Source organism: Glandiceps talaboti, chromosome 16 (assembly GCF_964340395.1).
Source record: "Glandiceps talaboti chromosome 16, keGlaTala1.1, whole genome shotgun sequence".
Lineage (NCBI taxonomy): Eukaryota > Metazoa > Hemichordata > Enteropneusta > Spengelidae > Glandiceps > Glandiceps talaboti.
This window is the reverse complement of record NC_135564.1, coordinates 20,029,591-20,045,911: the sequence shown is the minus strand read 5'-3', so window position 1 is coordinate 20,045,911 and position 16,321 is coordinate 20,029,591. Positions and strand designations below refer to the sequence as shown.

The 16,321-nt window shown below is 36.2% G+C and overlaps 1 protein-coding gene across 2 annotated transcripts in view; it reads right to left on the bottom strand.

Moving 5' to 3' along the window:
* Positions 1–272: 272 nt before the first annotated feature.
* The window catches only part of LOC144447464 (tyrosine-protein kinase Fer-like), a 57,213-nt gene continuing 41,164 nt past the window's right edge, over positions 273–16,321 (bottom strand). For both annotated transcript variants that reach the window (XM_078137497.1, XM_078137495.1), the window contains exons 13-17: positions 15,695–15,908; positions 8,934–9,057; positions 7,306–7,463; positions 6,203–6,325; positions 273–5,665 (exon numbers count right to left, since the gene is read on the bottom strand). In XM_078137497.1, coding sequence (XP_077993623.1) covers positions 5,523–5,665; positions 6,203–6,325; positions 7,306–7,463; positions 8,934–9,057; positions 15,695–15,908 — 762 coding nt within the window. In that variant the 3' untranslated portion in view covers positions 273–5,522. The remainder of the gene's footprint in view (positions 5,666–6,202; positions 6,326–7,305; positions 7,464–8,933; positions 9,058–15,694; positions 15,909–16,321) is intronic.

Here is a 16,321-nt window from a genome sequence, read left to right as displayed (position 1 = left end):
ATGTATGTATGTCTGCATGTATGTATGTCATACATGTTATGTGTGTATGTGCATGCATGCATTTGAATGTGTGTGTACACGCATGCATATGTAACGGTATGTGTGAGTATGTATGTGTGCATGTATATAAAAGTCAGTGAGTAACCATGGAGTAGTGTTATTGAATGCCTTGTATGTAATCAGTGGTATTTTGTATTGAATCCTGTAATGGACAGGTAGCCTGTTTTCTTTTTATATAAAAAAATAACACCATGATATTAATAGTATCTTTTATTGTCACTAAAATGATAGTGTATACACATAATGGTTGCTATGACAATTCTGATACATTACAAACTTTCTGATTTACGTAAAAACCAGTACTTTGTGATTAAAAAAGATTTGGAAGACATTTTCACAAAAAGAATAGATTGATTTCAACTGTATGCCATATAACTGGTAATGAGTAAGAAATGCAATAAAGTTTAAAATATGTTACATGCAATCTTGTTAAGATTTGGAAACTTGCATAATTTCAATAGGAAGACCATAAGTTGGAAACTACCCATTTCATTCAGAGTTTAGTACGCTGCTGACAAAGTTGTCAAAGTCGGTATTTATAAACAGTTAGCATACCAGTGGTGACACCAAATGCATTATTTTAATTTATTCAAATTGGCAGTCTTTTTGAAATAATCTGCACTAATCTGACAAAATACTGTCTTATCACATAAATCTAGTCTACAGGCTATACTTTGGTTTTTGAATCTGAACATCTCCATCCACCATCTAGTGAAATCCTTGTAATCTAGAAAGACCACCTGCTAACATGAAATACCAGGGGGAACTCAAATTTGTTTGTGAACATGAACTATTATGTAAAGATGTCATACACAACTGTTCTTATCAAATGGTTAAATGTAATACATGTACTTGTTTTCTCTGTACAACATACTCATGCCATGTGTTATTAATCCAATTCAGTTGTTTACTTTCCCTATTTGCAATAGGTTCTGTTTGTCAACGCTTTGATGTCAGCAACTGTAAATGGCCATTTCATTCACATAAGTACTCATTAATATTTACCAGTAATTAGTGCAATTGTTTTTGACATGCTAGGAAGGTTTACTACAACCTCCACCCCCAGTTTGAAAGTACGTCATGTGAGGACTTGATAACATTTTTAGTTTATAGTAATGCCTCGGATAAATACAGTTGGTGGAGAATTGAATACAGAATTGACCACGGAATGTCCTGCTAGATTACATCGATTTCACTAGAAGTTGGAAGAGATGTTCAGATTTAAAAGTCAAGGATAACATCTAAAACTTAGCAGTAATATATACTATTTAAAAATATGAACACTTCATACCACATAATGCAGTTATGATATCAGGGTTTAAATTGACCAAAGGTTATCTCAGATTGGAGTACTTGGAAACTGTCTTGCATCACAAAGTGAAAACCCTTTACTGCTTTGAATGGCATTGTACAAGTTCTGAGACAGTCTGACTCCGTGAAGGACATTGTACAAGTTCTGAGACAGTCTGAGATGACTCCCTGAATGGGATTGTACAAGTTCTGAGATAATCTGAGATGACTCCTGAGTCATTGATACTGTAACAATAACTATATAATGTTGTAGTTCTTCCTGGTGAGTAATAAACTTTTGGGTAAAAACAGGAATGTCTATATCAACACAAAAATTGAAAGTTATCCACATAAACAATATAATTATACTACACTACATACAGTGATCAAAGATACAAACTAGATAACAAAACATAATTGACCAGTTTTAAAGTAATTCTTTCACAGTTTACATTTGCAAGGGTTTATTTATATCATGTTGTTTTGTTAGAAATTAGAGAACACCAGCCATCCCTCAACAGTGACTGTGGATACCATCTACCATAGATCTACAATAGTTTACTGTCAGGTGACACCAATAGAAGGTCACCTGACCAAACAGTATGACATCATTACTCTGATGATGTCTGAGTGATTCAGATGAAAGCTATGTAGTCACTTCAAAAACTAGATAAAGTAACTTTGCTACTACAATGTTTTTTGTTTTTGTTTGTTTAGTTCTATTTTACTAGTTTTGAAATATCCTGAGACATGGCTAACATAGTAAGTTGCTACTGATAGTTCTTACTAAATTTATTGACACATATTGGATTGGATCTTGGGTAAGAAATCTAAAAAGAATATTTTCTTAAGGGAAGATTGTGATAGAGTTGGTTTGGCTTCATTATGTATCAATACTACACATCAAAGCCGACCTTGTACACATGTATCACCTTGTCTGTAACTTTTTCCTTTTTTGACGAAACTGAGAAAAAAATCAGTGGCCAATAATTTTGTATATTTGTCAAGTCCCTTTGTAAACTGACCACTAGACTGGTGGAATCTACTGTCTAGGAATCAACTGTCTAGGAATCAAAGGAGAGGAAGCTAACATTTTGTCGATCATAGAACTTTGAAGACCAATTTTATAAAGAGAAACTCAGCATCATTATTTTACTTTCTTCACATTTGTTATAAAAACCTTGACACCCTGAAGCCATACAATTTTTAGCTGCCATCTTAAAACAATCTACAAATCCTGTAACACTGTAAAAGTTCCGATTTTACCAAACTGACATTTTCACAATATTTTCATGATAATGTACGGTTGTTTCTTCTCACATTTAAAAATTACACTACTTTATTTAAGATTTATTTTTCTAAAATATGACACAGTATCATTAAACTGAAAATATTATTTATGATATCTGAGTAAACACATGATTGTCATCACATTCCCCTTAGTACAACCTATGACATTATTGGTTAAAACATATCATGTGACTTGAATAAAGTATGCTGGTTGGCTAATTACAATCATGTGACTGAAAATGCTAATGAATATTCATATACCATTATATCATTTTCATGTTTCTACTACTTCAAACATACTGTGTAAAAGGGAATCATTTATATAAAATATGTAAATATTCAAAATACTGTAATTTACATAACAATATATATGTAGATGCTGATCACTGGATTAGCATATTTTATTATGTATATCTGAAATACTACTGAATACAATATTGTGATTCTTATGTCATACATGTGCTCATTTACATGAATTACCCCCTCTATATTTTATGCTCACCGTCATACAACCACACTTCTACAAGGCATCGGTGGAAAATACGCTCTGACTGAACGTTGTATATTCTAATTTTTTGTCCAAGACCAAGAAACTGGTCATTAACTTTGCAGTTCTATGCAGGCACACCCTAAAACCTGCAGGCAGATGACATATTATCCCAAATTATTATTATCACACACACACACACAACACACACAAGAAAAATTCAAATAAGCTTATATAGCAGTATGAAATGTCTATAGTGTGAAAATGTTCTAAAATTATGATGACCAGTTTTTGACAAGAAAATAAACTTTTCTACAAAGGATTTGGTAAAACTTTGAGTTCTGTTGTTATGTGACCCATGACCTTTGACCTTTCGACTTGTGCCCTGTAATGCTGTCATGGAGTAAAGACAGTAAATAGTTTACTAAGGAAAGTCAGGATACATTTTAAATAGGTCCTCCCTGATTAATACCGTGATTCAAATACATTTTTATGGATTGAATTTTCTGCTTATAAGAGTAGAAACAGTAGTTTTGTTTCTTGGGTTAACATCACAATATATGAAGACGTTAGGTTTTAACAAGACTTGTAAGTAAATAAAAAGAAAACATCAATAGAACTAGAGAAAGTAAACTGAATATTAATATGGAAAGTGAACTGACAGTTACTATAGAGATAACCTCTGACCTGGATATTTAAATCAAGTACTCTTTCTCATTCTTGGTGTAGCATCTATTTGGTATTTAACTTTGCAATTATAGCTTGTCATTTATTGACCACTGTCACCATTATCATACATCCCACTTTAAAACTGTACTTCCTAAAACGGTTTTGTTTTATACAATGCTTTACTCAGTTGTACACTGTGAACAGTATTGAATCACCTGTGGGTACACATATTTGTGTAACTGTACACACAACATATTGTAGAATAAATCCTATCAATTGATTTTTGGGTCCGCACCCTAAAATCAGTGCCCCGACACAATGACAGTTTTCACACTGCTACTGGTACTACTTACAGAAAAAAATCAACATATAATTTACATGTGCAGCATAATTGTTGGTATTTTACAACTTTTAGTGAATATAATGCTCCAGTCTCTGCTAGTGCAGCTTTAACACATGGTGTACCATCAATTAATGAATGGAGTTTGTGAGATGTGAAGTTTGACAACTAGGAAAGGACTCTTCCTCAGCTCTCATCACAGCACAACATATCCAAGACATCATTTTGAACTACTCTTAACATGGCATGGTAAGAAGGGGTGGTGGGTGGTGAGGGGTGGGGTGGTGTGAGAGTGGAATCTGTGGACTGGATTGGTGGTGATAACTGATGGCTTTCTATGTCTAATACTTGCACCCAAATAAAGTATAATTATATATTATGAAATTCTGGTGAAAACATTTCAAAATCTAATATACAATCCAGCTATGCTTTATATGTGATATACTTGTTATTAAAATCACTACCTGTATTTTTGTGGCTGGACCTACACAACAACTTCTTCATATTCAGTATTGTATACTATTCTAGACTCAAACTTGAAGTGAAATATCAGCACAACATAAGACATCACATAATATCACTTTTACAGCTGCTTGTTATCGCGGTCTTCATTTCTGTCTCTACGTAATCAGAAATACTTCATTTTCTACAGGTTTTAAACAACATAACTTTATTGAAGTACCTGGTGACTTTTTTAAAATCTCTATCTTTTACACAAGTTTGAGCTAACAATGATCCCTTGGTCTTTGCATATATAAAACAATATGTCTTCCATTAAAAACAATAGCAATAATTCACATGATCAAGGTCCACAATACATGGATTGAAATATTATATATTATATAGTGAATATCATATCAGATTTACCGTTTCAAATTACTGGTAACTCAAGATCTGTTTCACTGTCCAATTTCATTATTGGAACCATGAACAACTTATTTTGCAGTGATGGTAATTTGCAGGGGAAAAAAGAAAAATTACCCTGATCTCAGAGAATATTTTGTTCACAGTTCCAGGAATGAATTGGACATTAAACTATAGTACAGTTACTTTGGAATGGTAAAGTAGAAATGAATGGGATGTTTTTATCCATCTACTAAAAAAACCTCGATAACACAACGTCCATAGCAGAAAGATCTAAACTTTGCATCATTTCTAATCTATTACATGCAATGAATGGGTTTTATTTACAAATGCGACATTTTGATTTGTCTACTACTGACTTTAATCATGCAAGGTCCATAGTAGACGGGACTGAATCATCACATTCATTTCAAATTTTTTCTTCCAAAGTAACTATATTCTACTGTCCGACCATTGTCGTATTTTTACAAAACTTTTACACTTCGTATGAAACATGCACAGTATATATCGGTGGTATGGATTTCACTTGTAAATTTTACAGACTCTCTTCAAACTTTTGTGGATATCAGCAAATGTAATTCTGTCTTGCGGATGATACTGCCAGCATTGCTTCATAATCTCATATACTTCTGATGGGGTGCCATCAGGTGCAGTCATCCTATACCCTGAAAACAAGGAAAGTGACGACACATTGAATTCACAGTTTGATTTAGCATATTATAGTGCCAATGGTATTGTAGCACAACTGATTATCATTAATCACTGCATTGTAATCTCATACACTTCAATGAATGGTTTTCTGTTATCAGATTATTCTATGTGTATATTGCAAACTTACATGTTCTGGGGTAGAACATTTTTGTTGACTACAAACCAATGATTTTTGTTAAAGAAAGTAAAATCTACCTGAGTTCCCCAGTCATTTTACAAGGGTTCCATACCAGTGTATTTGTTAAGGTGGTAAGTAGGTAAAATCTACCTGAGTTCCCCAGTCATTTTACGAGGGTTCCATACCAGTGTTTTTGTTAAGGTGGCAAGTAGGTAAAATATACCTGAGTTCCCCAGTATTTTAGCAGAGTTCCTCACCAAAATACGGTATATTCATGGTAAAGTTCAAACTATACTAGTTTTACCAGATCCCCCTCATAGGGCTTCCCAAACTTTATTAGCAAAAAACACAGCAAAATTTGTAAGGAACATACCATTTTCAATTTTCTCTCTTGCCACTGCATTGTTCAATCCAGGGTAGGGGTTATTCCCTCGTGAGAAGATTTCCCAGAGTAAAATACCATAGCTCCAAACATCACACTCTATGGTGTATTCACCTGAAATGAGGTCAAAGTTCATATAGTATGTACAGGTCAAAGTTCATACAGACTGTGCTTCAGAAATAAGTCAACTTCTTTGAATTCTCAATAAATATCAAGAATAAAATTAATGGATCATAGTGTATTTTTTTCAAACATGTAACAGAGAAGAAAATTATCTAAAAATGACAATTTATTCTTCAAAATTCTTACAAAAACACTTAAATTTATGAAAATATTTGATTGACTATTTTCTTGAAAACAAGAGGGTAAACAATTGTCTGTATTGATTTGATGAGGACTAGTACTAGTAGCCAGCTTTCACATGACAAAGTGTCTGGTATTAATTTATTTGGATTTCCAAACTTATTGGTCACTCCGACACAATTCTGCCTTTAATACAAATTACATTATGAAGTATATACATAGTTAATATTTTAAAAAGACACTCAAGATCTTTGGAATTTTCTTCTAACACACAGTCAGGGATATCCCTCAATTGGGATAATCTATAATAATCCTGATCAGGGTAAATCTATCTCTATCATGATAAACATTTTAAAATTAAAATTGTTGACTGCCATTGTTACCATTGGTTTCACAACATGTATCCTAATCAGGAGAAATTTATCCTGATTGTGGCTTGTTCTTGACTCAAATACTCACATCAGAAGATTTCACAACTCTTCTAATGCATGTACTGAAAATATTGCCCTGGGTAACCTACATGTATATGTCATACCCCTGACTTTTTTTTTATAGGTCTTTCCTCTAACGATGTTTGCTCCGATTAGATTACGTTTTCTCTGTAGGTAGGGGATGCATAAATAATTCGGAAAGCGACCATTGGTATAAATTTTAGTGTGTTAGATATCATATACTGATGAAATGACCTTTCATATTTGTCATGTCATAAATCAAATCAAATTGTCAATTTGAAGTGTCTCAATGATAACATTGTGACAACAGATGACATCATTAATATGTTAATTTCTTACCATAATTCATGGCTTCTGGTGCTGTCCATTTGATGGGAATTTGTTTCATTCCTCCACTGACTGTGTAGATGCCATCATCTTCCTGCCTTGACATACCAAAGTCACTTATCTTGACTACATCACGGTCTCCAACTAGACAGTTTCTGGCAGCTAAATCTCTGCGAATCAAAATTTGACGTTACAACATTTTATGGAATAAAGGACGATTGGACAATATCACACAGAGCTCAATAAATGAACTTCATTCATTTAGGGGGGTTGGGGGAGGGGGGGAGGTCTGGCATCAATGTGATAACTGAACTTCATTTTTTCCACTTCTAACCAAATTTCAAAAACTTTCACACCTTCAATGATAACAGGTTCTGTATTTACTACTGATAAGTTGATTAAAATTTACTTCCAATGTGATATACAGTGCTGGGTTTCTAGTAGTATTTGAATGTATTTTGTCATATTTTTACATTGCATAAATCATAGTGGTGTGACCACTACAATTTTCATCATGGTTTATATCGTACATAAACATATCAATGTCATAGTAATGAACATTCGTATAGTGGGAGGGGGAGAGGGTTTTGTCCTAAACAAACAAAATTTGTTTATTGAGCTGAGTCTGATCATCCCTAAAGGTGATATTGGTGTTCTTTTGATTATTGTGTTGTCTTGTATTAATTACATAAAACCTAGCCTACAGACTTGTCTTTGTGTTACTATCTCAAGAAGCTTTCCACACCAAGTCAATTGTATGACACTAAAGTCAAGTACGGTAGTTGACAATATATTTAACAGACGTTCCCTTCCATGGTCCGTACGTCACTCTCACCTTAAGTTCAGATCAATACCAGCTCCAGACTGATATGTGAAAGTGGCTGAAACCACCATTTTTTATCTTGTGTAACATCCAAGTTTTTATTGTTTAAGCACACAGCATTAGATCAGGTCACGTGATAACTTTGCCTACATCTACAGACAGTGTAAAACTTATCATAGCTGTATCCCCCCCCCCCCCCCCCCCCCAATTCTCGGTACCTTTAGTACAATTCTTCCACCTAGGTGTGTCATACAAATAACTACTAATCGACTTTGTGGTTGACACAACATCCGCTCCACACACTACACATGCATTATTATATGTGCATGTGAGAATAAGTCAACCATCTTGTTCTATTTTGACTCTCTAGTATGAGGTAAAATATTATTACAGGTACTGAGAATAAGTCAACCTTCTTGTTCTATTTTGACCCTCTAACATGATGTAAAATGGTATTACAGGTACTGAGAATAAGTCAACCTTCTTGTTCTATTTTGACCCTCTAACATGATGTAAAATGCTATTACAGGTACTGAGAATAAGTCAACCTTCTTGTTCTATTTTGACCCTCTAACATGATGTAAAATGCTATTACAGGTACTGAGAATAAGTCAACCTTCTTGTTCTATTTTGACCCTCTAACATGATGTGAAATGCTATAACAGGTACTGAGAATAAGTCAACCTTCTTGTTCTATTTTGACCCTCTAGCATGATGTAAAATGCTATTACAGGTACAGAGAATAAGTCAACTTTGTTCTATTTTGACCCTCTAACATGATGTGAAATGCTATTACAGGTACTGAGAATTGACCTACCTGTGTATACATTTCATGCTGGCTAGGTAGGCCATACCAGCTGCAGCGTTTTCACTCATTCTGACCAACTGTCCTATTGTCTGTGAGCCACCTTTATTTCTTAAAAATGACAGGAAATCTCCACCTGGTTGAAACAATCAACAAAATAGAAAGTATACACAAGTTAATAGCTGATTTTTATCACCAATGTGTTACACTGGAATATTATATGTTTAAATACATATGACATCATTGAACTATCCTAAATCCAACATCTCACTCACCTCAATATATACCTAACTAACCCAACACTGTCCCTCTCTACTCAATACCATATCACTATATATCTCTTTCTGTTGCCTAACTCAAATACCACTGTCATGCATAGACTCATATTGCTTTACGCCAATCTCAACACCACATCACTATCTTCTACCCACAATACCAAGCACATGTCTCTATATTGCCTCACTAATCCCTCCAAACTAAATCAATCTCTCTCACCATGGAAGTATAACCCACACTCTCGATCTCACCTAACTAAACCCAATACCCATACAACACTACTATGTCTCCAATCCCTAACATACTTCCTCCATTCCATATAACTGCCTCTCTTTGCTAACCTGGTTACCCCGCACACCACACTGCCTCAATATTACCTAACTTACCCATTTAAACCACACCACTGTCTCTATATTACCTAACTTACCCATTCAAACCACACCACTGCCTCAATATTACCTAACTTACCCATTCAAACCACACCACTGTCTCTATATTACCTAACTTACCCATTCAAACCACACCACTGTCTCTATATTACCTAACTTACCCATTCAAACCACACCACTGTCTCTATATTACCTAACTTACCCATTCAAACCACACCACTGTCTCTATATTACCTAACTTACCCATTCAAACCACACCACTGTCTCTATATTACCTAACTTACCCATTCAAACCACACCACTGCCTCAATATTACCTAACTTACCCATTCAAACCACACCACTGCCTCAATATTACCTAACTTACCCATTCAAACCACACCACTGTCTCTATATTACCTAACTTACCCATTCAAACCACACCACTGTCTCTATATTACCTAACTTACCCATTCAAACCACACCACTGCCTCAATATTACCTAACTTACCCATTCAAACCACACCACTGTCTCTATATTACCTAACTTACCCATTCAAACCACACCACTGTCTCTATATTACCTAACTTACCCATTCAAACCACACCACTGTCTCTATATTACCTAACTTACCCATTCAAACCACACCACTGCCTCAATATTACCTAACTTACCCATTCAAACCACACCACTGTCTCTATATTACCTAACTTACCCATTCAAACCACACCACTGTCTCTATATTACCTAACTTACCCATTCAAACCACACCACTGTCTCTATATTACCTAACTTACCCATTCAAACCACACCACTGTCTCTATATTACCTAACTTACCCATTCAAACCACACCACTGTCTCTATATTACCTAACTTACCCATTCAAACCACACCACTGTCTCTATATTACCTAACTTACCCATTCAAACCACACCACTGTCTCTATATTACCTAACTTACCCATTCAAACCACACCACTGTCTCTATATTACCTAACTTACCCATTCAAACCACACCACTGTCTCTATATTACCTAACTTACCCATTCAAACCATACCACTGTCTCTATATTACCTAACTTACCCATTCAAACCACACCACTGTCTCTATATTACCTAACTTACCCATTCAAACCACACCACTGTCTCTATATTACCTAACTTACCCATTCAAACCACACCACTGTCTCTATATTACCTAACTTACCCATTCAAACCACACCACTGCCTCAATATTACCTAACTTACCCATTCAAACCACACCACTGTCTCTATATTACCTAACTTACCCATTCAAACCACACCACTGTCTCTATATTACCTAACTTACCCATTCAAACCACACCACTGTCTCTATATTACCTAACTTACCCATTCAAACCACATCACTGTCTCCTTATTACCTAACTTACCCATTCAAACCACACCACTGTCTCTATATTACCTAACTTACCCATTCAAACCACACCACTGCCTCAATATTACCTAACTTACCCATTCAAACCACACCACTGTCTCTATATTACCTAACTTACCCATTCAAACCACACCACTGTCTCTATATTACCTAACTTACCCATTCAAACCATACCACTGTCTCTATATTACCTAACTTACCCATTCAAACCACACCACTGTCTCTATATTACCTAACTTACCCATTCAAACCACACCACTGTCTCTATATTACCTAACTTACCCATCCAAACCACACCACTGCCTCAATATTACCTAACTTACCCATTCAAACCATACCACTGTCTCTATATTACCTAACTTACCCATTCAAACCACACCACTGTCTCTATATTACCTAACTTACCCATCCAAACCACACCACTGCCTCAATATTACCTAACTTACCCATTCAAACCATACCACTGTCTCTATATTACCTAACTTACCCATTCAAACCACACCACTGTCTCTATATTACCTAACTTACCCATTCAAACCACACCACTGTCTCTATATTACCTAACTTACCCATTCAAACCACACCACTGTCTCTATATTACCTAACTTACCCATTCAAACCACACCACTGTCTCTATATTACCTAACTTACCCATTCAAACCATACCACTGTCTCTATATTACCTAACTTACCCATCCAAACCATACCACTGTCTCTATATTACCTAACTTACCCATTCAAACCACACCACTGTCTCTATATTACCTAACTTACCCATTCAAACCACACCACTGTCTCTATATTACCTAACTTACCCATTCAAACCATACCACTGTCTCTATATTACCTAACTTACCCATTCAAACCATACCACTGTCTCTATATTACCTAACTTACCCATTCAAACCACACCACTGTCTCTATATTACCTAACTTACCCATTCAAACCACACCACTGTCTCTATATTACCTAACTTACCCATTCAAACCACACCACTGTCTCTATATTACCTAACTTACCCATTCAAACCACACCACTGTCTCTATATTACCTAACTTACCCATTCAAACCACACCACTGTCTCTATATTACCTAACTTACCCATTCAAACCACACCACTGTCTCTATATTACCTAACTTACCCATTCAAACCACACCACTGTCTCTATATTACCTAACTTACCCATTCAAACCACACCACTGTCTCTATATTACCTAACTTACCCATTCAAACCACACCACTGTCTCTATATTACCTAACTTACCCATTCAAACCACACCACTGTCTCTATATTACCTAACTTACCCATTCAAACCACACCACTGTCTCTATATTACCTAACTTACCCATTCAAACCACACCACTGTCTCTATATTACCTAACTTACCCATTCAAACCACACCACTGTCTCTATATTACCTAACTTACCCATTCAAACCACACCACTGTCTCTATATTACCTAACTTACCCATTCAAACCACACCACTGTCTCTATATTACCTAACTTACCCATTCAAACCACACCACTGTCTCTATATTACCTAACTTACCCATTCAAACCACACCACTGTCTCTATATTACCTAACTTACCCATTCAAACCACACCACTGTCTCTATATTACCTAACTTACCCATTCAAACCACACCACTGTCTCTATATTACCTAACTTACCCATTCAAACCACACCACTGTCTCTATATTACCTAACTTACCCATTCAAACCACACCACTGTCTCTATATTACCTAACTTACCCATTCAAACCACACCACTGTCTCTATATTACCTAACTTACCCATTCAAACCACACCACTGTCTCTATATTACCTAACTTACCCATTCAAACCACACCACTGCCTCAATATTACCTAACTTACCCATTCAAACCACACCACTGTCTCTATATTACCTAACTTACCCATTCAAACCACACCACTGTCTCTATATTACCTAACTTACCCATTCAAACCACACCACTGTCTCTATATTACCTAACTTACCCATTCAAACCACACCACTGTCTCCTTATTACCTAACTTACCCATTCAAACCACACCACTGTCTCTATATTACCTAACTTACCCATTCAAACCACACCACTGCCTCAATATTACCTAACTTACCCATTCAAACCACACCACTGTCTCTATATTACCTAACTTACCCATTCAAACCATACCACTGTCTCTATATTACCTAACTTACCCATTCAAACCACACCACTGTCTCTATATTACCTAACTTACCCATTCAAACCACACCACTGTCTCTATATTACCTAACTTACCCATCCAAACCACACCACTGCCTCAATATTACCTAACTTACCCATTCAAACCACACCACTGTCTCTATATTACCTAACTTACCCATTCAAACCACACCACTGTCTCTATATTACCTAACTTACCCATTCAAACCACACCACTGTCTCTATATTACCTAACTTACCCATTCAAACCACACCACTGTCTCTATATTACCTAACTTACCCATTCAAACCACACCACTGTCTCTATATTACCTAACTTACCCATTCAAACCACACCACTGTCTCTATATTACCTAACTTACCCATTCAAACCACACCACTGTCTCTATATTACCTAACTTACCCATCCAAACCATACCACTGTCTCTATATTACCTAACTTACCCATTCAAACCACACCACTGTCTCTATATTACCTAACTTACCCATTCAAACCACACCACTGTCTCTATATTACCTAACTTACCCATTCAAACCACACCACTGTCTCTATATTACCTAACTTACCCATTCAAACCACACCACTGTCTCTATATTACCTAACTTACCCATTCAAACCACACCACTGTCTCTATATTACCTAACTTACCCATTCAAACCACACCACTGTCTCTATATTACCTAACTTACCCATTCAAACCACACCACTGTCTCTATATTACCTAACTTACCCATTCAAACCATACCACTGTCTCTATATTACCTAACTTACCCATTCAAACCACACCACTGTCTCTATATTACCTAACTTACCCATTCAAACCACACCACTGTCTCTATATTACCTAACTTACCCATTCAAACCACACCACTGTCTCTATATTACCTAACTTACCCATTCAAACCACACCACTGTCTCTATATTACCTAACTTACCCATTCAAACCACACCACTGTCTCTATATTACCTAACTTACCCATTCAAACCACACCACTGTCTCTATATTACCTAACTTACCCATTCAAACCACACCACTGTCTCTATATTACCTAACTTACCCATTCAAACCACACCACTGTCTCTATATTACCTAACTTACCCATTCAAACCACACCACTGTCTCTATATTACCTAACTTACCCATTCAAACCACACCACTGTCTCTATATTACCTAACTTACCCATTCAAACCATACCACTGTCTCTATATTACCTAACTTACCCATTCAAACCACACCACTGTCTCTATATTACCTAACTTACCCATTCAAACCACACCACTGCCTCAATATTACCTAACTTACCCATTCAAACCACACCACTGTCTCTATATTACCTAACTTACCCATTCAAACCACACCACTGTCTCTATATTACCTAACTTACCCATTCAAACCACACCACTGTCTCTATATTACCTAACTTACCCATTCAAACCACACCACTGTCTCCTTATTACCTAACTTACCCATTCAAACCACACCACTGTCTCTATATTACCTAACTTACCCATTCAAACCACACCACTGCCTCAATATTACCTAACTTACCCATTCAAACCACACCACTGTCTCTATATTACCTAACTTACCCATTCAAACCACACCACTGTCTCTATATTACCTAACTTACCCATTCAAACCATACCACTGTCTCTATATTACCTAACTTACCCATTCAAACCACACCACTGTCTCTATATTACCTAACTTACCCATTCAAACCACACCACTGTCTCTATATTACCTAACTTACCCATTCAAACCACACCACTGTCTCTATATTACCTAACTTACCCATTCAAACCACACCACTGTCTCTATATTACCTAACTTACCCATTCAAACCACACCACTGTCTCTATATTACCTAACTTACCCATTCAAACCACACCACTGTCTCTATATTACCTAACTTACCCATTCAAACCACACCACTGTCTCTATATTACCTAACTTACCCATTCAAACCACACCACTGTCTCTATATTACCTAACTTACCCATTCAAACCACACCACTGTCTCTATATTACCTAACTTACCCATTCAAACCACACCACTGTCTCTATATTACCTAACTTACCCATCCAAACCACACCACTGCCTCAATATTACCTAACTTACCCATTCAAACCACACCACTGTCTCTATATTACCTAACTTACCCATTCAAACCACACCACTGTCTCTATATTACCTAACTTACCCATTCAAACCACACCACTGTCTCTATATTACCTAACTTACCCATTCAAACCACACCACTGTCTCTATATTACCTAACTTACCCATTCAAACCACACCACTGTCTCTATATTACCTAACTTACCCATTCAAACCACACCACTGTCTCTATATTACCTAACTTACCCATTCAAACCACACCACTGTCTCTATATTACCTAACTTACCCATTCAAACCACACCACTGTCTCTATATTACCTAACTTACCCATCCAAACCACACCACTGTCTCCTTATTTTACCTAACTTACCTGCCACAAACTCCATTACAATGTATATAGGATGTCTCTCAGTGCAAACACCAACTAATTTCACAATATTTGGGTGGTCATATTGGCGGAGAATTCTTGCCTCCATCAAGAACTTCTGCCTGACACTGGGATCCACATTTTCTCTACACGTCTTTACAGCTACTGGTGTTCTATCCTTTTTCAGAATGCCTTTGACAACATCACCAAAATTTCCCTATTGATAAGCAATAAAACATAATACATTTATATATATAACCCATGAAAAATTAACTGTATACCAAATCCATTGTTCTTCATTGTAGCTGCTTAACTTCTACCTTGGAACCCCAGGAGAGGGGTACTATGCTCACCAAGAAATTATGTGGTGGGTGTATGCATGGTTAGCAAGAGAAAGCCCAACCACTGAACAATAGCAATAGTGAACACCATGCAAAGGAAACAATGAATCTTCAGTATGGACCCCTTTCACACACAACAAATGTAGAACGCACATCCCGTTTCAGACTCACACACCCAACAATTAAACACCTACTAGCCCCTGTAGAGTTGTTTATCTTGATACACCATGACATGTCTACCTATTGCATATAACATTACAGGTCTATTTGTGTAAACACCATGACAGGG